The 27,298-nt window shown below is 37.7% G+C and overlaps 2 protein-coding genes across 2 annotated transcripts in view; one reads left to right on the top strand and one right to left on the bottom strand.

Annotated features, from left to right (window-relative positions):
• NT5DC1 (5'-nucleotidase domain containing 1) overlaps positions 1 to 27,298 on the top strand; it is a 126,182-nt gene that overhangs the window by 4,098 nt on the left and 94,786 nt on the right. Inside the window, exons 4-6 of the mRNA XM_066547096.1 lie at positions 1,341 to 1,447; positions 3,086 to 3,165; positions 6,838 to 6,919. Coding sequence (XP_066403193.1) covers positions 1,341 to 1,447; positions 3,086 to 3,165; positions 6,838 to 6,919 — 269 coding nt within the window. The remainder of the gene's footprint in view (positions 1 to 1,340; positions 1,448 to 3,085; positions 3,166 to 6,837; positions 6,920 to 27,298) is intronic.
• COL10A1 (collagen type X alpha 1 chain) lies at positions 12,824 to 19,348 on the bottom strand. Its single transcript, XM_066545799.1, has 2 exons — positions 19,210 to 19,348; positions 12,824 to 14,718 (listed from the first exon to the last, which is right to left on the bottom strand). The coding sequence occupies exons 1-2, from the start codon at positions 19,346 to 19,348 to the stop codon at positions 12,824 to 12,826; spliced, it is 2,034 nt and encodes a 677-aa protein (XP_066401896.1).

Here is a 27,298-nt window from a genome sequence, read left to right as displayed (position 1 = left end):
CTTTTGGAAATGTTTTAATGTTAGCTGGTAGTAAATAATACCTCATTTTTAATACAATCTGAGATACACATTGATCTTGAAAGTGAATTCATTTTTTTGGTGGCTACCAATGTACTCTTTGTCCAGTTTTGCTAAAATCCTGGGCAAAGTTTTTCTTTGGATTGAGAATTACCTGGCTTGGGGGGCAGTACTAATGACTAATACTAATGACTGGAATGACTATTTTCTTTGTGCTGTAGACATTCAAAATTCTGCAAGTTTACAACTTATAATTTAAACAGTCTGAGATAAATTAACCACAGGAACTGATACATTCACTTTCAGAATTCTGGGGGGGTTTCCGCTTAAAAGCTACTTTGCTTTCAGTTGTCGCTTTCAGTAAATTCTTCGTTCTTCTTTCTTGCCTTCCTTTTTTTTTTTTTCTTTAATATAGAAGACTGCTATTTTTGGAATCAAAAATCTGAAAAGTAAATGTATCTAAAATATACCAATCCTAGTCCCATTTCTCCCTAATTTTGTTCCAGAATGAAAATCTGTGTAATTTAAAATGCAAGACAGACTCAACTTTTTTTTTTCTTCTGATAGCTCTCTGAAGGAGCTTGAAGATGCTAAGGAAAGTCAGATCTCATTAAAAGAAGAAAGAAATACTTTTGAGTCGTTGCTATGTATCCTAAAATTCATTTAATAGCATGAATTTTGGAGTACTGAATGCAGAATTCAAGATAACAGGGTATACCTCAATTAAAGGGAAGAGTTGGTACAGGGTTACCTCTCTTGACATTGCTTCAAAATGCCTCTCATGCATTTGCTTCAAAATGGGACCCAATTTGATGGTCCAAGTAATTAATTTTTAATGCCTAAAAAGGCTAGTGCGTACTTATGTATTAAAAAGCTGCTTGCAGGGCTCAAACTAGCACTTTTCTATAGTTCTGCCCTGCATTCTGTGATGTTACCAGGCTTCAGAATGATGTATAGGCTTTCTGTACTGTGCTTTATTGTGCAGTGTATGTTGATAGCTCAAGTATAGCGAGTCTCCTGACACAATTGAAAACATTCGAGCAATACAGAGTGATTGTGTTAGCAGGTGAGGCACAGTAGCTGTGCCTCCAGCCAACCAGACCTTTGTGCAGTAAGGCCTTTATCAAGAGCTGGAATGTATATGATAAAAGCTTAGTAGGTCCTGGGAAACTTGTAAGCTGTAAAGAGATCAGTTTTGATCAGCTGGCATGCACTGTAATTCAGTTGCAGTGTGTTACTTTGCACAAGTTGTAGTTTGGGTGTTTTCAACTCTCTTCTGGTTTGTTTTGTTTTTTTTTTTTAATAAACAATGCATGGAACAGGGCAAGCCATGGTACAAAGAGCATGACATCCGAAGAGGTCCTGGAGATATATGGAAGGAAGGAGTGGAAGCATTTTAATACAGTCAGTGGAATGGTTTCACGCACAGGTAGCTATACTTTAGCATGTCCTCTTCTTTGAAATTTCTCTGTCCCTTCAGTGCCTCGTACTGTTAGTTCTTAACACAGATTTGTAAAAATACTTGAACTGGGAATTACTGGAACAGGTAAATGTATTGGGGAAGACTTGGTTTTTATGGTTTTTTTAACTTCTAGTACTAGAATTAAATCACCTTAAATTTATTTCATGGTATTTATTTTATGGTAAGACAAATGAGCTGACATTATAGGCATGTTTTGGTTATAGTGACGGGCACACGCACTATTGATGAAGTAGACTGATAGAACCAGTATCATGATTTAACCTGAGCCAGCAACAGAGGACCATAAAGCTGCTCATTCACGCCCACCCTGCCTAGGCCTAGTGGGCAGGAGAATCAGAAAGAATGGTAATCTCATAAGTTGAGAACAATTTTTAATTGAAATGAAATGTTGTTATAAATATGCTAATAATACTAATAATAATTATTGTAGTGATAAGGAGACAAAACCTCAGAACCCAAGAGGAACGGTGATGTACAATACAATTGCTCAATACCTGCTTACAGATATTCTGTCTCATTTAGGACATATCTTAAATTTTTCTTAATTGTTGACTTGTTGCCACCAGTCCCATTAGTGGAGGCCTAGGTGCAGGTGCAATGAACAAAACAAATCTAGAAACAAAACTTCTCCCCTTGCATTTGCAGTTCCTGTGTTTAAGATAGGAGTCACTTTGAAGGAGCTGTGGCTAGGTTTGCATTCTTGCTCTGCGTTTCCTCTCTGTTTTAGTTTGATCTTGGCAGTTGAGAGTAACACACACAAAGTGATCACTTAAGGTGCATTTTGTTTTGTAATGGAGATACTTTCCTTGAGATTTTGCTGACTGCAAAGGCAATACTTATTCTAAACTGCAGATAATCTTTTGCAAAACTGAGGAAGAGAGAGGTTTCCTGAGGTTACATAGGAAATGTGCTTTTCTTTTTCACTGAAACATGCACTTGGTCTCTGTTGTGAATGTTAATCCCCATTTTGCTGGCTTGTTCTTGAATATACTTGAGACAGCACAGACAAGATCACGAAAAAGAAATCGCTGGTTAATTTCACTTCTTGAAGAGAGTTTGTTGAGCATGACCTTAGTCTGAGGGGACATTTGCACCCTCCTTATACAGTTCTAGTTTTGGGACTGATGTAATAACGTGAGCACGCTTCCCCTTGGGCCAAGGAGCTGTCCACATCATGTGTGTGCAAAGGACATGAGTGTGTCAGACCTGTCCAAGTGTCTGTGAACTTCTTAAACACTTTCTTTGTGTTTGCACTTCTAGGGAAATAGATATTTTGGAAGAGTTGAAAGATACTGTCCTGTATTAAAACTCATAGTTCTCCCCCTTTTCTTTCACCTGGGCTTTTAGAATCTTAAAATATCTTACTGAAATCTCACTGCCTTCATTTAGGTAAACAACTCTTAGTTACCAGCTATGACAATCAGAAGTTAGCCTTTGTTAATGGAGATTGGGAAACAGATAATGCTTATTACCAGTAAAATCCAAATAGGAGCTTATATTATTACTTAAATGTAATTTTTATTTGTGATTAAAGCATACAATACAGGGGTGTTTAAAGTATATTTTTTAATTATTTTTTTCCAGCTAAATACTATTTGTATGATAATTATTTTGACCTGCCAGGAGCTCTGTTGTGTGCAAGGGTTGTGGACAGCTTAGATCAGGTAAGAACTGGATTGTTTGAAAATTATGTATTATCTTTTTCCTCCACCACCACATCTCTTGCATGCATTATTAAATGCATACAAATTGGGTATTGAACAGCACCAAGGTCTTTTTCTCATTTGGACTATTCTATGTTGGACTTACTGTATTCAAGTTGTCTCTGAAGATAATTGTGAGCCACTTGGCATGTTCTAAATAAAGGTTCTTCCACCAGAGGGCACAAATAACTAGGATACTAATGGAAATGTGCTGTTTCCTCAAGTTTACCCTGTGGTATGCACAATGTAGTTCTTAAAGACACCTTTAATTATGCTTGATTGTACTTGAAATAAATATAGTATAACTTACCTGAATTACATGATTTGCTAATTTGCAAGTTGTTAAAGAGTGAATGAAGCTCCATTTCATCCCTTTTTAAGCTTGTTTTTGTCCTAAATACATTGATCTCTCTACACAGATATAAATACACCTCTGGCATAGTATCTTTTAAAATTGTTTTTCCTCTGAGAAACAGTAAATTAAATTCTTAAGGTGGAAAATACAATTGCTTGAACCTTTTTCAGTGCTTTTTAGGTAGATAGAATGTCCTAAATTCTGCTTTTGAAATTTGGTGGTAATTGTTTTGTTATTTAAAAGGTTTTAATGTTTAACTTGCATGCGGCTGGAGATAGGAGAGGGTTCTTCTCATGGAGTAACTGTGTTGGTGTCAAAAGAGTACTGAGATAATCTTCTGGCCAAAGCACCGCAGGCCTGAAAATTGTCAGGATTTAACCTTGTTTGCAGAGTGAAAATCCAAGCTGTGAGATGAGTGTCTGGGTCTCATTGGATATTAGGTGGCTTGCTGCTTTAGCCTTCACTCCAAAATAGCATGCTGAGTAGATTGCTGCCTAAGTCCAAGTGCTGCATGAAGAGTTAGCTAAAACTAGCTTATCAGGGAAGCATGCAGGACAGGTGCTCGGTAAGACTCTTAATTTTCTGCCTGATTAATCTCCTCCCCCTAAGCTGTTCACAGCTTAGGAACCTGTTGCAGTTGTGACACCTGTATTGTGTTTACTTTATATTTAATTTAGACTCAGCACAAATCACCCACTTATTAAGAGAGAAAGCTCATAGCGTGTGTGTAGTAAGCTTTCACATCCAGTTACTAGCTCACAGGCTGGAGCGCTGACCCAGGATCAGTGCCGTGTTCAGCCAGAGGGAATTAAACACGTGTCGTTTCTCCGGAGAGCCACGAGAAGTGGGTCATGCAACCTCTTTATCTCCTAGCAGTACTCAAATATTTTATTGGATGTCAGCCCTGTTTCAACAGGAGGGCTACAGTAATTCCCTGGAAGGTTAGCATCAGCCACTTGAGAAAGATGCACGGCAGGAGGTGGTCAGCCTCTCCAGCCCAGAACTTATGCCTGCAAAATGCTGCATCCTAAGGATTAGAAACCATCACATTTTCTTCTTCGTCATTTCTAAAAGAAAGTAGAGCTTTCTGTATCCTGTTCTGTAAGCCTGCTTACAAAGTGATATTTTCTTACCATTTCCAGACAACATTATGGATTCAGGAAAGCTTTCTACTGGAAGCGGATGCAAGAATTACTACATTTGGGTTCAAAATGGGTTTGGACATAAGTTGGATGCTGGACTACCCTGCACTGTTAAAAATGTATCTGTTTTTAATGTATCCAGAGCCAGAACTCTTGCATGTTTTCAGACAAAGCATGGGAGCTTCTTAGTGGTTTTGATCTTCACACTGATGAGCCAAACAAAACAATGCTTTGTCTTGGTGGTTCAACTAATAAAATCACATTTTGTAATCACACCAAAATCATGGTGGACTGGATGGCCATGCATACAGTTTTCTCTGCTTTTTGGAATTGGTCAGTATTCCTTTAGATCTTGTATGCAATGGCTGTAGGTCTGCAAGAAATTAGTTTAAGTTATTTTAGTCTCCTCTGAGTTCAAATGTTTTGAAGGAAGTATACCCAGTTTTAAACTAGTATCCGTCTGTCCTCAGAACAGCACTCCGAGGAGCTTTTGGTTCAGTTCACCGATTTTTTTTGTTTTTAAGAGAAACAATCAAAAAAACTCAAAACTCCAAACTAAGGGCTAAGTCAGCCACATAGAGTGTGAGGGGAGAAGGCAGGTGAATCTTTCTGTCTTGAGAAGAGTGCTAGCTTAGGCTACTCACCTTACCACTAGACAGATGGTCCCCAGTATTTCCTGTACATAGCTTTGAATAATCACTCTTGGTTAGCACCCCTGACTAGCTCAAGCTGACATATGAAACCTTTTCTCTTTATTAGCTCTTTTATGTATTTCTGTGGCAGTTAGCTATAGGAATGGATTAAAAAAAACTTCTGAAAGCCACAGCACCGTATTTCCTGCTCTTAACCTGTAGAGCTGATGGATGATAAACAAACTATGCTTGTCAGTTATGCACAAAAGACCTTGTTTGTGTGACTTGCTGATTGTGAAAGTAAAGGCAGACTGTTCTCTGGAAGCCTCCATGACAAGTTTGGACTGAAATAGCAGTTTACTTCGGTGTATATATAAGCTACATAGTTTTTGTTTGGCACTGATAAGGGTTTGGACTTGGAGGTTTTTTTTCGGTTTCTGAATGTTTCCCTCTCTACAGAACGCTTAATGCTTACAAAATGGCTCATTATTCAGGTATCAGTGCAGGTATCAATACAGAGAGCAGCAGTGCTCTGAAGCTGCTAACAGTTGCCTTGAAATTTATCCTGATATAGACGTGGAAGGCCTGTAACAGCATTACAGAAATACTTTCCATGACACATAAACTCAAAGACTATACCACCTGCTTTACTGCTGCCAAATTACTGTGTACCTGAGCACCTCTTACGGGCTCTGTAGCTAATCCTCTGCTCTGTAATACTGGCTAGCTCTGTAATTGCATCTGTTTCATTCATCACTACTAAAATGTGTCGTGTTTGAGAGTGCTGTGGGGCTCAGCTGGTTGAGGTTTTCCTCTCCCATGTGAGAGGCTGAAGGGGAAGCTGAGGTCAGCTGGAGCCCTGCTGTGCCTGGGAAGCTTTCTAGGAATGGCAAGAGACTGTTCACAATTGTGGATCACCTTCCCCGTCCTTCTGCCAGAGCTGGGGTTTGGCAGTCTTCAGAGCACAATGCCATGAGTGCAGGCTTCTGGATGAGTATTTTATACCATGTTTGGGGTAGGGTTCTTGGCATAAGGGCATTTCCTCTAAATTATAGCAAAGGGATTTGCCAGTTCTTAAGGTGGAAGGTGATATGAATGCCAGGCATATTGATAATGTCAACATGCTAATTAAGTTCAGTATCTGCAGCCCTGGGCATTTCTTTTTCCCAAATGTCGGTGGGATGGCATGCTCATTCTGTAAGTTGCTGTTATAGCTGATGCCCCTTTTGGCTGTAATGTTTTAGAGTTCCTCACAAATATTCAGCATTTCTCCTTTTCCCTTCCTCCTCCCATCATAACTGTCTGAGAGGGACATAACTTGTCTGCAGTTACCTGCTGTTAATCTGGATGCTACTGAATCCTGATGTTCTGAATCCTACTGTTTTAAGACTGTCTTACTCTGTATAATTTTGTTATTTCATGGCGTTTCTGTCACTGTTTCGATATGAAAGCTTGTAATAGTTGATACTTTATATAATGACTAGGTTCCCTTTGACACTTACAGCATGATGGTCAGAAAAAGTATGACTTCTGGAAGGACATGGTGGCTGCTATTCAACATAATTATAAAATATCAGCTTTTAAAGGTAAGTGGGTTCACTGAAGACTCACTATAACAGCTGAAAATACTACATGTGCTCTCCGGAGCAATTATGTTTGCAAGTACACTGTTGGCTACTCAGCACAGCTTTTACTTTTCAAGTTTATAAATAGTTGTATAGTAAACACATGTTTTCTCTGGAATAAAACATCTTTATCATAACTATTTTGGTTTCATTTCACTGCTTTGATAACTTTAATAACATTTCTGATGTACTATTTCACTCAATATTTCAATTTTTATTGCTATTTCAACTCCATTTAGAAGGATAAATGGTTTCTTACTGTGATTGATATGGTAATGTGGACATCCTTGAACTGTGTTTTGAATCTATTCCTTATGATCTTGTAGTGATATATGAAATCCAAAATGAATTGGGGAAAGAAATTCAAGTACTAATATTTGATGGTTATCTTTAGTGCTCTAGTTTTGATTAGAATTCTTCATGTAGTATTGACACAATAGAGAGGTTTTGAACTTCCTAACATTTGCAGAGGACCATTTTTTAATAACAGTGTTTCTACACCCAAAACCAACATTGTAATAGTGTAATATAAATTAGAGTTGGAAAGCATCTTGTATACTGTTCAGCAAGAAATTATTTTCCTTCCTTCACAGACATAACTTCAAAGTTACTCTCAGGCATATAAAATAATAAGTTGATAATAAAGGCTAACCATTGCTTGTGCATGCAGTTAATTGAAATTATTTTTAACAATATTTCTTTTAAAATGTTTATATGCAGCTCAGTTCTGAATTCTGCAGTACTATTAGAATTACCTTGGTTGATGCAACATTCACTAGACACAGGGTGTAGTTTGGACTTTCTTAAAACTCAATTTTTGTTCACAACAGCTGTCCCACTTGATGTACTACTTTCAAATGTAATTGACAAAATTATTTCAGAGAGATTCCAAGCAAAAATGGAAATTGATATGAGGATGCAAATGGTAAAAAACCAGCAAGATATTCCCAAACTGCTTTGTTTGTTGTTGTATCTGTGTTTCCATTACTGTGTTTCCATTGGAGGTTAGAGTGTGATTGGTAGTTATGAATTTCCCTGGGAACTCATTTGTACACAAAATAAATATATCCTTTCTTTTCTGCTGATACAAAATCAACACTAATCAACTGTAATAATTTCTTTAGAATTTTTTTTAATTCTTTTCTTCAAACCGTGACAGCTCTTTTTTTTTTAAAGGTGTGGATCATGCAACAAAAAGCATCATTTTTAAAAGTGTTCTTCAGAAATTAATGAGATCCAAAAAAAAAAAGCCTAAACTTTGAAGTCATACAAGGAGTTGCTCAGTTTTATTTATATGTGTCTGCTTGTGTGACCACTTGGACATTTATGTTTATACCTATCAATCAGGTACCTATTTCTACATGTAAATCTGGAATCTGCAAACAACATTTGCGATATGACTTCATCCTTTCTAGCTTCTGTCAGAGGCACATGCATGCATAAGAGTGTTAAAAATACAGGAAAGTGTAGTAAGTGAGAGGAAAAAGTTTTATAGATAAAGCTCAGTGATATCAGAAGTGAAACAATACAGATGATATGCACTACTCGAGTACTGTAATACAAGAAAGTGATATACTCTGTCATGCATCACTTTGAAAGGCTTCGCAGTGGTTTTATTTTCCATTTAATAACATAGTCCAGTAGCTAAAGCACTGAACAGAAGAACCAGAGATATTTTCTTCCTCTATCACTTACCAGTGATACTCCCATGGAACATCTCTTTTTGCTTCAGGTCCTTCTGTAATACAAGAATAAGGGTACTAATCTTCTATCACTGCTGACAAAGTGATTTTTTTTTCCTCAATTTCACATCTCACATAATTTCTTGAGGAAACTGTCAAACCTGGATCCCAACATCTACATACCAGGAAGCTGCAGTTTCTATCATAGCCCAGAATCTGGCCTGAAAACCACAGCCTTTTGACTTAACTCCATGTCTTGTAGAGGTTTTAACCCTTCAGAGAAAAGCAGTGCTCATTAACAGTTAGTCAAGGTAAAATTTCAAAGGCAAACTTATTAAGTGGTCAGTTGAGGGGACGCAAAGTTCCCAACTGGAAACGTTGTCCTAGCGGTGCCATTGTCAGTGGCGGAGCAGAACGACTGACCGCTTTAGTTTTTGAAATCCAACGAGTGTTTGCAGTTCACTTTGATTTGTTGTCAGTATGCCCTTGTGTCTCTATGTCCCTTCTCTTTTTCACAGGATTTTTTTTGATCATAATCAGGTGTCTGATGGATTTTGCTTTTCATTGTCTTAGCTATGGTAATTGCCTTAGATAATTGCCCTATGATATTTTTTTTGGATGGCTCTTTCAGATAGGCATGATTGTCCTGACTCAGCTTGATAAAGGGTATTAACCCACTCTTCTCCTTGTAAAGAAGTGAAGAACTGAATCTTGAAAAAGAAAGGAGGTTCCCAAATAGTCTTGTGTTATTTTAGACATTCCATTGTGAAAAATAACTCAAAAATAGAAAAAGAAAGGAAAAATCTATGAAACAATACTATCAGAAAAGCTTGGTGTCAGATAGCAATGAACAGAGATATTTGCAATGTGGTCATTTCTTACCTAGTAATACCTGCAAGAGAGCTCTCTCTCTGCAATTGATATCCCAGCTAAGCATTACATTACTCGAGAATCCATTTTATTCTCAATACTTCTTTCTTATTACTGGAATAGTTTGTGACTGTAAGGTGATTAACATTATCTTGACTGTATTGGATTTAGTGGATGTTTTATAGATAGTAATGCAGAACAATTTTAAAGAAAACATCATGGGACGATGTATTTTACACTATCAAGCTATGTGGATGTATTATGGAATCAAAGTGTGCTCTTTAGAGGATTAGTAGGAGCTTGAAGTACTGTATAATTATTTCCTTGTGAAAATTTAAAGATTTGATGAATTTTTGGACAGAAAAATCAATGGCTTTTTCAGGGAAATGTTGCCAAATATAACTTCTTAAAGCAGAATTTTGTTAACATTTCTTATCTTAAAGGCTACTTTCTCTCCGGAAGACTTGCCTTTCCCTGTAATTTTCCTAACACTTCTGGAAACTGTAGCATCCATGGCTGTATAGTTAAAATTATATATTTGAAATATTTTCAATCAGTTTATAAGATTATATTTAATTTTGAAAGTGAAAAGTCATGCCTGGTATGGCAGCAGACTTTGTAAATTGCCCATAACAAGGCTTGTTAGGATACATGTTTTTGATCACAAGTTTATGGTCTTCACAGAACATAACCAGTCTAGGTGACTGTGACATGTATGTTTTATCTTTAATATGCAACTTCAGATATAAGAAACAAAAAGCAAAGATGCTTTTCTGGCCAAAGGAAAAACAATCTTGTGCAAAATATTAGTAGTTCCTAATGTTGGTGTAGCAGTAGTGAGATATCTTTATTTGTCTTAATTGTGAAAACTGCACCAAAGAAGCGAGTGAAAAGTAAATTTTTTACATTTCTTTGCTGTGTTTTCCAAGTAAATACAGAAGGGATTTTTTGGGTGCTTCATGTTTTTGATCACTTAAGGCTTCAGAAATTTCAGTACTTCTTTGGAAGTGATTTTGTACTATGACAGGCTCTTAAGTTTTCATTTGAATCTCATGTTGGATTTTCTTTCCTTTAATATCCAAGATGCAGAAGAAATAGTGGTTTTGGATGGTCTTTATCTTTAGATAGATTGCTGATCTTCTTGTGGAGAAAATATTAAAAAAATAAACATAAAAATCTTACAGACCTTCTCAAGGTCTCCTCTGAACTGAAAATCCAAAGCTAAAATCAAAGTATAAGTTGTGCTTTTGCCACAATTTGCTGTATCATCTCTAGCTTTTAAGTTTTAAGAGTTGCTTTCTTAGTGACTTAGTATCTGAGACTTTATATGAAAAGACTTAAAAAACCAGGCATGAGGTTCCAAGCTGTAGACTTACTTGAAGTCCCACGTGTTTGAGGAACAAAGACATAAAGCACAAAACCTTATTTAAAATGGATGGACGGATGGATGGATGGATGGATGGATGGATGGATGGATGGATGGATGGATGGATGGATGGATGGATGGATGAAAAGTGTTAGTGAACTATGCTTTTAAGAATGCTGCTTGGGCCCGGTTTCTTCTAAGTTAATTGGAATCACAGGTCAATGGAGTCCTGAGCTGCTGAGCACCAAGCATCTCCAACAATTTCAAGCATGTGCTTTGGCATAGATTTCATATGTGAACTAATAAATCAGAAACCTACTACCTAGTCATATTTTCCAGTCCCTCTATTTGTTTCTGAAACACAAGTTCCAATTTGTTGGAACTGTTTAAATACTGGGAAGCGCTGTTGAACTAATGTTCCTTTATTATTTTACTAAATTATAGCCTAAACCACAGGTTTCCTTATCCAGCAGCATTTAAAAAGAGGAAGAAAAAAAATTCTTAAAGTTACTTTCATTGTAGGTCTTTAAAGTTTCCAAAATATTATATAGTTTTGCTAATGATGGGTCAACCATCAAGCAAAAGGTATCCTAGCTTTTTTATTCATTCCAGTGTATTATCAAGTATTAAGGATATTGCTCATTTCAAATGTACACAACCTAAAAAGCTTCAAGTTCTACTTTCATGAAGAAATGGTAATATCACAAAAATTTTAAAGGTAGGCCTACATACTTCCTGTGCAAGTGATTAAAAGCTTTTGTTTAAAAAGAAAAAAAGCTAACTATAGTAGATTTAAGGGTTCATAAGGTTTTGATGTATATGATACTTTTAAAGCACATGAATGGCAACTGTCACTGGAAGAAATGTGTGATCAAATTGTTAAGGTTTCATAATTCCTAAGCTAACTTGTCATAGTAGCGTAACAAATTGATAAAATGACAACTTTTTGTAAGACATGTTTGTATGGTAAATATGGTTGTGTCTACTGACTAATTATTGCCATCATCTGATAAATTTACCAAATAAGTAAAATATATTCCTCACACTATTGTGTTTTAAAGGAATGAACTGTTCAGGAAAAATCAGGGCAAGAATTATCTTCAGTTTTGGGGTGGTAAAGCTGTTCTGTTTTTGTAAGTGTGTCTGCATGCTTGTGAGGATATGTTTTTAAGGTTTGGAATTGGTTAATGTTGCTTTATTGTTCTCTGAATGTTACAGAATGTTAGGAGATTTAAAAATACTGAACTAGTTTGTTGCATCAATGTGCATTAATGAAAGCCGAATGGATTTTGAGGTGTGAAATCTGGTTGCTTTTTCATATTGGGAAACTTTAGATCTTCAGTATCATGTAATAATTTGTAAATCCACCTTTCTCTAAGGTAGTTATTAATAAGAACAGTAGAACTAAATGAAAACTGTGATTATGATATGGACTCTATTAGAGTTGTCATTCTTGTCTCCTGTTGGATAGCTTAAAAATAAAGCTAGATGTAGAATGTTCCTTAAGTGTATTGTCTAGCTGTTGAGGTGACTGTGGTGAATTTGAGACCATTTACTTGGAATGAAATGCCTTCAGTTAATTTAAGTATAGTGAAGTATGATCTAGCATTCTTTATTGTGTTATGAGGTGTGATAGTTAAAAATTCTCATTCTCCTTTTAAAAGAAAAAAAAGAAAAAAAGACAGAGACTGGTGCATTATATTAATTCATAAAAATTTTATGTTGCATTCAGTCAGACAATCATCATTCGAAACAATTTTTAATGACAATTCTCTAAAAACATACAATATTATACTACTATGTTTGAACCACTCTCTTCTACTTTCTCACTCCCTCCTCCATTCCTGTTGCAACACTGATGTTGCATGAGCTGCTAAGGACAAATCAGAGCAGTACCTAGTTCACATGGTCTGAAGGAGAGTGTGTCAGGACAGGGTAAGTGGGATATTAGATGTGAGCAAACAGGAAACCTGAGAAAGAAGAGTGAACATAATCAGAGGAGTAGAGACCATTAGATTCTGAATTGGGCAGTTGGAGCCATACTTGGTCATTTTCCATGAGATCGATGACAGCACTGCCAGAAGCCTGGTCAAGGTATCCTTTCTTGTACTCATCATAGGTGTACATAAGTGGGGAACCATTTTTGTAGAGTGCAACCCAAACATTTGTTCCTTTTGCATGTACATGGTAGGAGAAATAGTACAGTCCAGGGGTCCTGCAGGTGAAGATTCCTGTTCTGGGGTCATAATGTTGCTGCCTATTGTACAAGATTTTATCAAATTTGATGGGGACTGTTGCTGCAGGGTAGGCTTTTGAGAGGATGACACTGAAAGCAGATACTGGCATCCCTGTCAGAGCTTGGTTTACTCCTCCTTTTATGAAAGATATCCCTGATAGGTCCCGAGACTCTCCTGCTTTAACATAGCCTTCGGGCATCTGTGGGATTACAGCTTGGCCAGGGGGACCAGGAGGACCTGGGGGGCCAGGCAAGCCAGGCTCACCTTTGCTGCCTTTAGGACCAGGGGGTCCAGGTGGTCCCATGGGTCCACTCAAGCCTTTCGTGGAAATGCCTGCTGGGCCCGGCAGTCCTGGTGCTCCTGGCTCACCCTTTGCACCAGGGGCTCCTGGCAGGCCAGGGGGGCCGATGGGACCTCTGATCCCAGGTATTCCTGAAGGGCCTCTGGGGCCTGGCTCACCGTTGGCCCCTGGCACTCCCTTGGCTCCTTGTGGACCCATCGGACCAGGCAGCCCAGGTAGCCCAGCAGGGCCTGTATCACCCTTTGGGCCTGGGAGACCTGGGTGTCCCTTAGGACCAGCAAGACCCTGCTCACCTGGGTGTCCTGGTTTTCCCTCTAATCCTGGGAGGCCTCGTTCCCCCTTGGCCCCTGGGAATCCTGGGTGTCCTGCAGGGCCCATGTCACCTTTGGGTCCAGGTAGGCCATTCTCGCCGGGCAAACCTTTGAGTCCTTGAGGGCCCATGTTCCCTGGTGGCCCGACTGGCCCTGGTTCTCCTGGCACACCAGCTGGACCTTGGTCTCCTTTAGGCCCTGGAAGGCCAGGAGGACCTTCAGGCCCTCTGTGTCCCTTCATCCCTGGCAATCCTGGCTTTCCAAAACCTGGGAGTCCTGGGGATCCAGGCAACCCTGCAGGTCCAGGATGTCCCTTGGCTCCAGGGATACCTGCTGCTCCTGGTGGTCCCATTGGCCCAGGCTTGCCAATGCCAGCTTCTCCAGGTTCACCTGGGAGACCCTGGGGACCTGGGAGACCAACTGCTCCAGGTGCACCTGGAAAACCTCGGTCACCTTTCAGACCTGGCTGACCTGGCAGGCCATTTTCACCGGGCTTCCCTATACCAGCAGGACCAGGGGGGCCCCGGGGTCCCTGTGGGCCTGGAAGACCCCTGCCACCTGGGCGGCCAGGAATTCCGAATCCGTTTTCTCCCTTTTGTCCGTTTATACCTGGGATACCTGGCTCACCCTTCTCACCAGGGGGTCCCCTTGGCCCCTGAGCTCCTGGAGGGCCTTGTGGTCCTGGTTTGCCAGGGACAGTAAGTCCTGCGGGGCCGGGAGTGCCGGGCGGCCCTTGTGGCCCTCTTGCTCCTGGGAGTCCAGCAGGTCCAGGTTCTCCTTTCTCACCATTTAGTCCTCTTGCTCCTGGCTTTCCTGGCAGACCTGGCACTCCTGGCTTTCCGACTGCAGAGAACCCAGGTGGTCCTGGGGGACCAGGGGGCCCTTGGGGACCTGGACTTCCAAACCCTGGCTTTCCTGCAGGACCTGGTTGTCCTCTTGGTCCAGCAGGGCCTGGGGGACCGGGGGGTCCTTGTTCCCCCCTTACCTGGACACCTGTGAGAGAGAGGAAACCAGATCAACCAGGGCATCTACAACATATTTGCAGGCAATGTAGCATGGTGGTAAAATGCATGAAGGGTTAATTCAACTTCATGGAAGTCAAGTTTCAGCTGCTGTATTTGTCACTGAGAACCTGACATTCAAAGTAAAAGTGTTTCACAGCCCTTACAAGTAACAAATGCAAATTTGTTGGAAATGTGAGATATAAGGCCTCTAGAATTTTTTTTGCTTCAATACATTCAGGATCATCAAAGAACTTAAAAAGTGCTGTGCAAGTAGATGCAGACTATTAAGTAAGGAAAAAGCAACCCAGACAGACAGGTAACAGACTGAGCAGGTCATCAGACATGATGAGTAAAATCACAGGAAGTTGTCTGTGCAGGTGCAGCAGCTTTTCGGAAACAACTTGTTGTTACATTTAAGTAGTGAGAGTTTTGTTCTTCCCTGCCCCCTATTTTCAAAAGTGGCCCATGGCACTAGTTCTTTTGTAAACATATGAATGTTATGTTTTTAGATATTGTCTGTCATAAAAATTTCACTCAGTGGCAAGGTCACAGCTGATAATTCATTTTACTGCTGTCACAATTCTGGCATTGTTATGGAGTTTTTTAATACTACTTCATTTTCTTAGTTACCAAAACAGCAGGTGGAGCCACTTAACCAAGTGTCACAAATAGAGTAAGCAAACAAGCTTACTGCTTAGTTTGTGTGTGCTTGGGAGGAGCGTTCAGCTTGATGTTGAAATTGGCATGCTGATTTGTTGGACATTACATTTAAGTTTAACAAGTTTAACACAGATACTGTGAGGCTACTTCAGTAGTCTCACACAAGCGGCAGCATTATAGAACAAAATGGCATATCTGTGATGGCTGTTAATTTAAGAAGTCATTTTAAAAATAAAAACTGAAGGATACAAAAAGAGCCTGAATTCTGTTTTTTATAATGGCAACACATTCTATTGAATGCTTGTTTAGAAAGTATTATAAATTGATCAACAATTGCATCAGCTACAATTTTTCCTTTTAGTCTCCCACAAAAAGACCAGTGTTACATATATATACACATGAAAGTTTGTATATATAATATATATATATAAAGTTTGTATATATATTATATACATATGTACATATGTATAATATTATATACATTATGTGTATATATATGTATATATTATATACAATAACTGTTTGGCTGTCTCTTAGATAATAAACTGCATTTTCCAATATATGGATAGTTTTGTTGAACCAAAAGTGAGGTGAAGGAGGAAACTATTCTTCTACATATTGTTGGGAGTTTTTAAATAATAGAGGTATGCTTATGAAATACATTTGGTTTTGGTTTGTTATTGTATCTGCAAGGTTGCCTTCTTCCTGTATTGACAGGGAAATTGTTCTTATCTAGAAAGTGCAGAGGGTGCATTTTCTTTTCTGCTGGTGCATAGAATCAACACAAATGCATATCAACTTATTTTGCACATCTTCCTATCTCATCCTTCTTAAGGCTGTGAACAGGAAGATAGCTGTTAAAATCCTACACATAGAAAACAAGCATGGTGATTTATTTGTGATATATTGACTTTTTTTTTTTTGGTGGCAAATTGCATCAGACTTTAGCTCAGAGTGTATCTCCTTATTACTTTTACCATATTTTAGATGCAAATATCAGTCCTAGGTTCACAGAGCTGCCAATTTTGCCTAAGATGTTAAAGGCATTGTCAGCACTCATGTTGTTATAGAGATTTTCTGTGAGATGTATTGTTCTGAAGTTGTGCTGCTTTTACATTAAGATTGTAATTTTAATTGTGCTGTCTAAAAACAATGGTTATTCCTCTGAGGAAAGGACTGCTAAATCTATTAATGAAGTAGAATTTATACCAAGAACAGTGAAGTATTGATTGGCTACTCTTTTACATGTCTCAGCACATACCTTGATGCAAAATTGCTTTACATTTTCTAGTGCCATCAAACCCCATATACATATTGAATTAAATATGTAGACTTTAACATAACCTGCAGTAATGGCTTATTTAAGCATTGCTGAATAGTGAGACTTCATTCAATTATTGTTTTCAACTTGGGCTTTTCAAATATTTCAAGCCAAAGATATACTGGTTAAAAAACTATGTTCTGGAGAGCTGTCAAGACCAAGATTTTTTAAACAATTTCACCGAACTAGATGAAGCCTTGATAGGCTTTGGTTGCCAACAGAAATTGTGTGGTCTGTTTTATGTTGTCCTGACTCACCAGTTTGGGTTTAGACTGAAATTTCAGTTCCAGGCTGCTTTTTGACAAAGCTATACAAAGCAAAAAGATAATTTATTGGTAGCTATATCTATAGAAGTCAGTGTTTGTTGATGAAATTGGAAAAGTAAGCTATGATGAAAAGTTTGCCATTGCTACTTCATATACTTGCAAATGGAACAACTCACTAGAAAAAAGCTAGATTCATTTGGTTCTGTAGGCTCCTGTTTTATTCTTCCAAGATCATCTCAGATTAGAAGTGATAATCTCCAGCCATCTTCCCTCTTTAAATTCTTAAAAACTCTCTATAAGATGTTTGTTTTCCAAACTCAGGAATAACAGTCCTTCTGCAATGCTCGCTCACCAAATCAAAATCTGTCATCTGTTACATTTCCTAAATTGAGAGAATTTTGTACTTCTCATGTTTTGATATAATCATTCTCATTCTAAATATGAATTTTCACTCACATTAGATTCTGTGTTTGTATGCAAAGTGAAAATTTGGCTCAGGACAATTCATTTCCCCCTTTCACACTATTTTCTGTCTACCCTGATTCTTGCTTAATTTGTTGCTGGTTCCCCCCTTCCCAAATGTTTTCTATACAGGGGGAAAGAAGAACCACTATTAGGAGAAGTGAGTAAAGTATGGTAGAGGATAGCTAAGTAAATATTACACTTCACTTAAAAATAGTATAAATATGTAAATTATTCTAAGTCATGGAAAAACACAAGAAAAGTTAAGGAGGAAGGAAATGAAGCATTAAATTCAGTGAGAATTTTTGTTGTATCTGCGTGTACCTAAATTTGATCCAGGAGTCTTAGGGTTCCAGGAAGTCCTTGTGCTGAATAAGATAAGGGATGAAACTATGACAATATTTTGGTACAGCCTGGGAGAGTATTTTGGGGGTAAGGTTCCCAGCCATGCTGCTCTCACTTGTTTCTCACTGCGGGGATTCTTGGAGCATGTGGGTTGGAGCTGATTTTTATGGGGCCAGGGCTGATACCAGCTGGTAGGAGACCAGAGTTTCTTTGGTCTCCATGTGTGCTGCTCATGATCAGACAGTCCATAGCATCTGTGTGCAGACCTATTCTGAATCAAAACACCTGAATGAGGGTAATGGGGATGCAATGTCCTGAGCAGCAATTCTGCTCTCCAGATTTGCCCGTGTCCTTTTTCTAGTGAAGAGAAGCTTATTTGCTAATGCCCAAGTGTGATTACTACAACTAAAAGTGGATGAGATACAGCAAAAAAAGAAAACTATTTTGAATAGCCTAATGATGTCTGAAAGAAAATAATGCTATTCTCAGGATGTAAGGTAGAATGTTTACAAGGAAGATTCACTATTAATTTTAGTGATGACAATTTTGAATAGTCATTATGGATCAGAAGCTTTGAGTTCAAGTTTTTTGAAGAAGATGTTGGCCTAAGAGTGGAAAAATAAAACAGAACTCAAATAGTTTCAAACATTAGGGATAGCCACCTGTTCATCTTAAGGAGACAGAGAGCATAACCAGAAATAAGATGAAACAATGTAGCATCGCAGTTATGTATTGCCTGTCCAAGCTGCCATAAGACTGATTTATGCAATGAAGAGGGTTTTTAAAAATATACTGAAGCTAGAATTGTTATATTACTATGTGCTTATCCTGATAATTAAAGCATAAGCTTAAATCACTCATGAAAAACTATATATAAGTTTATGACACATTTGTACAACTATATATAATTTTATTTTGTCTTTCTAGGCCTTAAATGGGTCTTCATTTGCCCATATGTATCATATATATATTTAAATTCACACCTAAGGTCTGTTTTGCATACAGATAACATGACAAAATATGTAAAAATTCTTCCTGAATGTAGGTAAGCTTTAGGTGACAGGTCTGTTGCTAGAAACCCCAGTGCTGAATCAAGAAATTAATAATTAGCATGTTGTACATCATTATGTACACAATCATGCTATGTTACTCCCACTATTGAAGCAGAGATCTGGAGCTTTGTTTCTGCTCTATATGCCTTTGGTGTTTATTGTGTAAAACATTTGTCTGGCAGGTGTGCATCTTTGTCAGTAGGAGGCAACTCCAGAGCCACTGTAAATTCTTTCTGCAGTAATAAAATCATTTCAATAAACCTAAATTGTTAGTGAAATTTGAATATCAGTAGTATAAGCAAAGAGCCTTTGTTCACGTATTGAACCTCTAGGAATAATTGTATTAGTTTATTATGAAAAAATAGTAAACTTACCTTGACTCTTTACATTGTATGGTAGAAAATGTGGCCCCTTGATGCTGGATTGTTTCTGATATCGCTCAGAAAAATACCCATCACCACCATGGACAAAGTTCAGACAAAACAGCAGCAGTAAAGATACTTGTAAATGCATCTTTCCAAATTTGTTCTGTGTTAGAAAAGGTAGAGAAAGTTTGTTGTAAAGAAAAGCTGTTAAATTCTGGTTTTAGAGATGAGTTTTCTTAAAATATTGGTATTAAAAGTAACAATATTTTGTGCTTACTTCCATCTGCTTTCACTAGTTTTGAAAAATGCTCTAAGAAAAATGGAATCAGCACTACTATCACCTTGAATGATGGAGCTGTTGCATAGATAGATTAGAGGCAATAGTCTCACTCTTAGGAAAAGAATAATTTTGATTGGATGGCAGTCTATTCAAGACAACAGTATTCAGAAAGAGTGACTATTTTAACTAGACCTCCAAAGTAAGTTCAGGAGCTCCATGTACCAAAACTCCTGAAAAGAAGAAAAGTTTTTAGTGAAAATACGTAAACACTTCCATGGTCTTACTACTTCTGTCTAATGCTGTAGCAAATGAAGGATGAAGTCCTGGTTCCTTCAACATCAGTGGCAAAAATCTCAGCAAGGTTGAAAGCTGGTTTTTACCTGTAGCCTTACAAAGAGCCCCAGTGGCATAAGGGTGCATTCACTGGCCCTTAAATATCAACCCTCTTCCCTCCCCAGACAGAAAACAGGTATCCTGAAGAAGTTACCTTCAAAACCAAAGAGAATAAAATAAAATTGTGACATACCAAAATGTTGTGGAGCTCCAATGCAGAGTGGTAGAGGAGTGAATCCTCCTCTACTGAGGAGGAGTTCTGCCACTGGTGAGTGAGCAGAAGCTGATGATTTCAAGTGCCACCCTTGAGTATTTATCTGGTTTTCCCCTTAGTTGGGTGACTGCAGCACATAAGCTCCTCCCCCAAAATCTGTAAGCAGTAATTACCTGTGTGTGTATAAGTGTGTTTTTTAGGGGTGGGGGAGAGCTATTTTGGGCAGTCATCCTAGATTCTCCTAAGGGGGTTTTTTTGTTAGTTTTTTTCTCAATATTTTATTGGATTTCTTATTATTTATGAGATTGTATTGCTCATAACTTGTTTTTCCTAAAATTTTTTGACCCCTCTGTTTTAAGAATTGATACAGGTAACACTGGGAGAAATAATGAACTAGTAAGTAAGGTTAGTAATTCCAAGTGTTCATTTAAATTTCTCTGTAAATGTTTTAAGGAAAGACCTATACATTTTGAACTTTGGTGAGCTGTTACTTTCAGGAGTAACCCCACTAAAGTTTGTAGAGAGCATTTATGTGAGTAACTAAAGACTACTTATGTGAGTAATTGTCCAATGGGATACAAGTGAGAAACTTCAAATCAATTAAGGTATTAATAATGGAGTTGTCAGAGAACCTGATTACTTTTAGGCAGTTATTTTAGGAGATTATCTTCATATTATATCTCTAGACTTCTGTTTTCATGTTTGAGGTATACTACTACACATATAATGCAAGTAATGTTTCTGTATTATGAAATCTTGAAATGTGAGTTTACTTACAGAATGAAAACTTTATTGTTTCCGGTTATAACAAATGTACTGAAATCCACCCTGCTTTATTTTGCAAATGTTTACACAGGGTGATGTTTGGGGCTTTCAGTTTAGTAAATTTAAACTGATGCTGGTTTTAGTGTTGATCAAACCTGGTTATAGTTTTAGCTCTTTAAGAGATTTTGTTAAACTGGTTTTGCTTAATGGACTGTACCCACAGACTGCAACTTCTTTTTTTTTTTAATAAATCTTACAGTGATTCAGCATCACTTTATTGAAGTTCAGTCCTAAATAGGCAGTAACTCTCAGTCCTTGAATTGTTTGTGACTCTGAATAATCTTTTAAAACTGAAGGTTAAAGTAAGAGGCAAAAGAAACAAGTTTTCTAATTACGGGTGAAACTGTAGAATTAAATATGTAGTGCAGTTTCCTTTAAGAAAAAACACCTACATATAAATTATCTGTGTATTGAAACTCTTCTGCCAATTGCAGATTTCTTTGATATTCAGGTATGTATTCAATTTTGTAGGAGTTATAGGTATACTAATAAATAATGTGTATTACTGTCAATTCTCATGCATGGTAGGTACAGAAGGAACACCTGTTACTGTTCCAACCAAAAGACTGAGCTGGTGGCCCTGAACCCTGTGGCTGTCCTGTGGAATGACAGGTTAACATGGACTGAATTTTACCTGCTCCATGTCTTTGTTTAATTCCACACTCTTCAGCTTTTTGGCTTTTATGTATTATGGCAAACATCCTAGAACACAAGTTACTGTACTGAAAGGGACCAATGGACCATCAAGTCTGTTCTGTTTCCAATTGTGCTGATAACCTTTGCTTAGTAGAGGACTGGATTAATGTTTTAACTTACACTAATAAGTGCAATAATTTATTCAATGTATTGTTGAACAGTTCTTTTTTTCTATTCTTCTTCCTGGCCATCCTCTAAAAGACACTGTTCTTATACTATTTTTGCAAATAACCCTTTTTGCTGCAGGGGTCTTCAGACTAAAGCCTGCTTTCTCCATTAAGCTTGCATGTCTGACCTGGTGAGTGATTTTCAGAGAATTTGCATATCTGAGATGACATTTTTGCTCCCCACATATGTATTCTGTTTCTTTTAGTCTTTCAGAGAAAGAAACTCTGTCCTCAGGTTTTTTGTGTAACTTCTCAAGGTTCTCTATTTTAAAAATTAGTCTCTATAAACTCAAATGAGGATCCAGTCTTCCACTTTTGACAGAGGTAGCAAATATATGGGCATAAAGTTTATTTCCTCCTTGAAAAAACACAGCTCCAGCCCCTCTTTTGGTTTGTATAAATCCAAAAATAGCTTTTGATTTTTTGAAGCATTTAAATATACAGCCTTCAGTGGGAAGTGTGGTTGTTGCTAATTTGATAATATTTGGTTAAGAACAGCAGGCGACAGTTTTGTGCACATAACAGTTTTGTGCTAATTTCTTGCTTAATTCATAAATACCCCCAAAGCAGGCACACTTATGTTACAAAAGCACCAATAATTCACACTGATATTTGCCCAGCCTCTTAGCTCCTTCCTGCCTCTTAGCTCCTTCTGGGCAGGAAGGTGAATAATCTCTATGTGTATCTGCATAAATAGGGGATGATTGTGGGGTCAAAAGGTATATACAGGCAAACCCGTTGTCCTTGTGATTAACCTGAGCTCCACCCTATTGTGCTATCTTACTCCACTTCTTTGGCTTGAGGTTTTGTTTTTTGTGGGTGTGGGAAGTTGAGGTAGAATTGGAGTTCACAGGTTTTGTGTATTTTCCCTGTTGCTGTGACTATTTCATATTGGCAGAGCACTAACATGCATTTAGTGCTAAGCATGCATATGAAAGGTGTGCTGTGGTATGTATTTGCCCTTGCAAAAATATATGCAACAGACACACTTGTGTATCTCTATTTACAGTAACAGCACATTGTGAACTAGAAAGGTTGTTTGCAAAGCCGTTCTCAAAATACAAACCTTCAGATGCTTTTGTTTTATAGTAACACGTTTAGAAAGTTGTTTTTGCTTACAAACAAAGGTGTCTTCACTCCCTCCTTCCCACAAATAGGGGGAAGTAATAGTCAGGAATAAAATTTGATCCATTCTGCTACTTCAGAACTTTCTTTTTGGTGGTGTGATGGCTGCATCTTCCCATTTAAAGGTAGTCACGTTATGGCGATGCAATAGCTGAAGTCCTAAGCTTAACTGCAATAAAGACTCCAAATAGTCTCTATGGGCCATGTGAATGGTACTGAAGTCAAAGCCTCCAGTGCCATTTGCAGCAGTCTGCAGTGTTTCATGACATTTGCTGACTGGGTGTTCAGATTGTTGTTGAATGTTGCTGGAAAGCGTGCACTTACTCATGCTTTCCAAAACCCCTTTTTGCTTCGGTCTCTTACTCCCACAGAGTCAGTGGAAACGTGTAGCATGGAAGTGACGCCATGATTTGGGAAATGGGAACTGACTTCCACCACAACCCTGCAAGTTACTCACAAAGTGACTTTGAGTGAGTCCCACAACAAGCAACTCCTTACAAGGAAGAGGCATAGAACATCTTAATTAAACATAAATTGTAATAAAACAGTAAACCACTCCCTGTCATGCATCCTTCAATAAAAAAAAAGAAAGCTGAGAAGCAAAACTCCAGAATGGCTTGAAATAGGTCCTTGCAGTAGCTGGGAACTGGCCAGTTATGTTCTTGATGCTGAGGATACTCAATGTGAATATATTTATTGTTTTGACTTGGAGTATGTGATCTTAATTTTTGAACCATCCAAGCCAAACCCTGAGCTTAGTTTCAAATAACAGAGTTCTCTGAAAGTAATAACTCACAACTTAAACTTGAAATATGTCTTGTTTTTAATAATTGGCCTTTAGTCTTAATCCTGACTTTTTTTCTTCAAATTGCTGTCATAGATTATAATTACTGTTTATGGTAAAAAATGGTACTCAAGGAACCTGGTCTGTGGAGGGGTTTTTACTCTCTTTATTTGGATTAGTAATCTCAGTTGTGAAGAAAGAGTCAAGAATGTGCTGGTGGGAGATTTTTCCTTTAATTTAAAAAGTAGACTGAAAAATGGGGAGTAATTTGTTACTGGCGATATAAAATCAAAACATTGTCAGCAACAGGACACTGTGCTTTTGCTACTTCTGGCTCAAGTCCAATTTTCTTACCTGCTTGAAGTAACCTTGAAGAATGTCCTCATCTGTGACTAGTTTTCTTCTATTCAAATGCTTGTACCCAAAACATGGTAGTTTTGGAAAGGACTCTAACAGCAAAGAACCCTAACAGCTTCTAGCACCATCTCTGGTGAATGAATTCTCCAGTCTCCAATTTTAAGTTTTCAAAGAAAGGTGTTTAAGAGTTTCCTCGAGAAGTTTGAAAGCCTGCCATGAAATTAAAGGAATAATTGGATTTCTAGTTTGTGGTATGCTTTATGGCACTTTGGAAAATCCTAAATCATGTCAACTCCGTGGTTTAAAGCTGTCCTCTATCCCTTTCTGTCACACCGTGGTGAGAAGTGTTCTCATCCTCCCACTATAGCAGCCAGGTAAGCCCTCAGTGGGAGTGCAGAGCAGCAAAGTGTTCCACTGAACCTGACGGGCCAAGATAATAAGAGGGGTTCCAGCTTTTCATTGCCCACAGTCAAATGGACACAAAGGAATAGGTAAAAGGAAAATTTGTTAGCTTGATAGCTATGGGAAATCTGGGTGGTTGGTTGTTTGTTTTGTATTTATTGTAACATTCTCTTTACATGGAGGGTATTTTCTATTCCAATGCTAGCTGCTTGGACTGCACAGGACTAGAAAACATCTTGGTGAAGGAAATATTTACCTTTCTAATTGAAAAATAAATAAGATTTATTTTGAGTTTTAGAATGCATGCTGTCTTTTTTAATTAAGAGGCTTGTTAAGGTAATGTGTGGGGCTGTGCAGCCCTATCTATATCCATATTTTGGGATATAATAAAGAATTCTCTTTAAACAAACAAAGCAAAACAAATTCTGTTACTCCTACAGTCCTGTTGTACTCTTTTAATAGACTTTAAGTCCTTATACTCTTTTAACACTTGTAATTGTGGTTGAGTAAATGTCCTCCTTTCAAGCAGTAATGGAAAGATGGTGTGTATTTTTTCTGGCACTGCAAAACTGACTGCTGACCAGTTTGTTCTGTTCAGCTCAAGTAACTGTTGATCACAAGAGCTCTATTTAGTGTAGCAATATATTTAAATAGATGACACCCAGTTAAATATTTATAGTTGTATTCTGACTGAGTTAACTTGCAGGGACACTGAATAACCGTGTTGAAACCTCAAGAGAAGATGTGTTCTACATAGATTATAGAGAAAGCTTTGAGACAGACATGAATTTTTGATGAACAGTCCTCTGAGACAAATAGTATTATTGATTATTGCTCTCTAACAGCACTACATTGTTTATCACCATGTTCGCTAGGATTGTATGAAGATAAGACAATCCTCACCCACATTAGAGAATTTCTGGTAACCAAGTAAAAGATACCAAAGAGAAGTACTGGTGTTAGAAAAGATGTTTTCCTTGGGTATCCTATTGCCTGACCTTATTCTGCCCTCATTTTTATTTCTCCCTCCCTTGCTTCTGAAAGTAAAAACAACAAATATTGTTTAAATGAATAAATTCATTTGAAACTCCTATCAGATATGTGGGTTTAATTGAAAACCGATCAGTTTCAAGATACTAAAAAGACAAAGCTGGGTTTATATATTAAATATTCATCCTTTCTTTCACAAATGCTTTTCTAAATAATTAGTGTAAATGTTTAATTATATGAAGTTTTTTATTTTCACTAGTTCTGTTTAAAAATGCAGACATGCAACTGATGACAAGACTTGCATGAAGAAAAAGAGCAGAAGTATTTCATTAACTTGTTGTACAGTTCAGGAAAATAAAATTCCCAGGATGCTGGTCACTGAATAGGCTGAGTAAATGCAAAGATTTTGCTTTGGATTTTGACAAGGGAGTTCCACAGAACTCTTTCTGGAGCTACTTAAACATAACCAGATGAGGTTTCTAGTTCATTGTAGCTGAAGATGCTCAGTTTCAGCCTTCTGGTAGGTGCTGATTGCACTCCCAGTTGTGGCAATACAATGGTTTATGAAAATTTTCTTTAAGAATTAGATTTGGATTAAAATCAAGACTTTCTTGAGAGTGATGGAGGATGGAGGTTTGTTTTCTGTAGGTCCATGTCATTTCACAGTATGTTTAAAATTATTTTTAAATATGTTAAATAGATCATTAATCTTTAAAAATTGCTGCAAGTCTTCTTTCTATTTTAGTAAGTACCTGATGTTCTTATTTAAAAGAACATTCACATAGAAATGTAAATACACTAAGTAGTCATATTTTCCCAGTGAGGACTATTTTTATTCTTTTTTTTTTTAATTCATGCTCTATTTTTTTAACTGATTTTTATTAGATTATTTAATATCTTTCTCTACCTCTGTGCTTGCTGGACTCAAGGTTTCTGTCAGAGTGCCCTGAACCACAGTGAATAAAGTAGAAACCATGGAAAAAAAGAATGAGAACCACTTCTGCTATCCCAAAGGTGAAAAAGTTCATGCAGCTTCCTTTGGTATCCCATAATTAGGGGAATCTTCCAAATACTTGGTCAAAAATAGGTGTAACTGAGCTACTTTTTCAAGCGTAGCCACTGGAGCATGTAGTCAGCCTGCTGAATAGTCTCATTCATTGACTATACTACCTGCTGTGGTTTGGACAATTGGCACAGAGTTGTTTTTAAACTTCCATGTTTAAAAACAGGTGCCAGTGGGGGAAATCCAGACTTTTACAACCAGAAAAAAATAAAAAGTTGTCTGAGTTAATTTTAAAAATAAGGGATTTGTTTGTTTTATTAAGTCTGGCATTTTAAATATTGCTGTTTTGTTTTAATTTATTTAAATTGAAACTTTGAAACATTCTTTTGGTGGGTGCATGTGCATAAAGTGGGTGCGAGTCCTGTGTGGAGTAGTTGGTAGTTGAACTTGTTTAGCCTGGAGAAAAGAGCCTCAGGGGGAAGCTTTTTTCATGCTACAATTACCTGAAAAGAAGTTAGAGTGGGTTCCAGTGTCTTTTCCTAAGTAGAGAGTGATACAAGAGGAAATGGCCTCAAATTGCACCAGGAGAGGGTTAGATTGGATATTAGGACAAATTTCTTTACCAAAAGGTTTGTCAAGCATTGGAACAGACTGCCCAGGGAAGGAGTGGAGTCACCATTCCTGGAGGTGTTAAAAGGCCTGTAGATGTGGTGCTTAGGAACATGGTTGGACTCACTCATGGTGCTGAGTTAATGGTTGGACTTGATGATCCTAAAGTCTTGTGAAATCTAAATGATTCTATGATTCTGTATAAATTTTTTATGCTCTTTCACTTATGCAAAATAAGCTTGAGTCCATAAAGCCTAAGTGTTCCTGATATTAGTAATAGACTAGTTTTCATTTCAATTAGCTGAAATTGAAC

The sequence above is a fragment of the Molothrus aeneus genome, chromosome 3 (genome assembly GCF_037042795.1).
Source record: "Molothrus aeneus isolate 106 chromosome 3, BPBGC_Maene_1.0, whole genome shotgun sequence".
NCBI lineage: Eukaryota > Metazoa > Chordata > Aves > Passeriformes > Icteridae > Molothrus > Molothrus aeneus.
Note: the sequence above shows the minus strand (reverse complement) of the source record. Positions and strands in the feature narration are given on the sequence as shown.

Excerpts from the sequence above, each read along its gene's own strand:
- COL10A1 (XM_066545799.1), bottom strand. The coding sequence starts at position 19,348 with ATGCATTTACAAGTATCTTTACTGCTGCTGTTTTGTCTGAACTTTGTC. Across the intron at positions 14,719-19,209 it reads ATACAATGTAAAGAGTCAAG|GTGTCCAGGTAAGGGGGGAA; the intron begins GTAAGTTTACTA and ends TCTCTCTCACAG.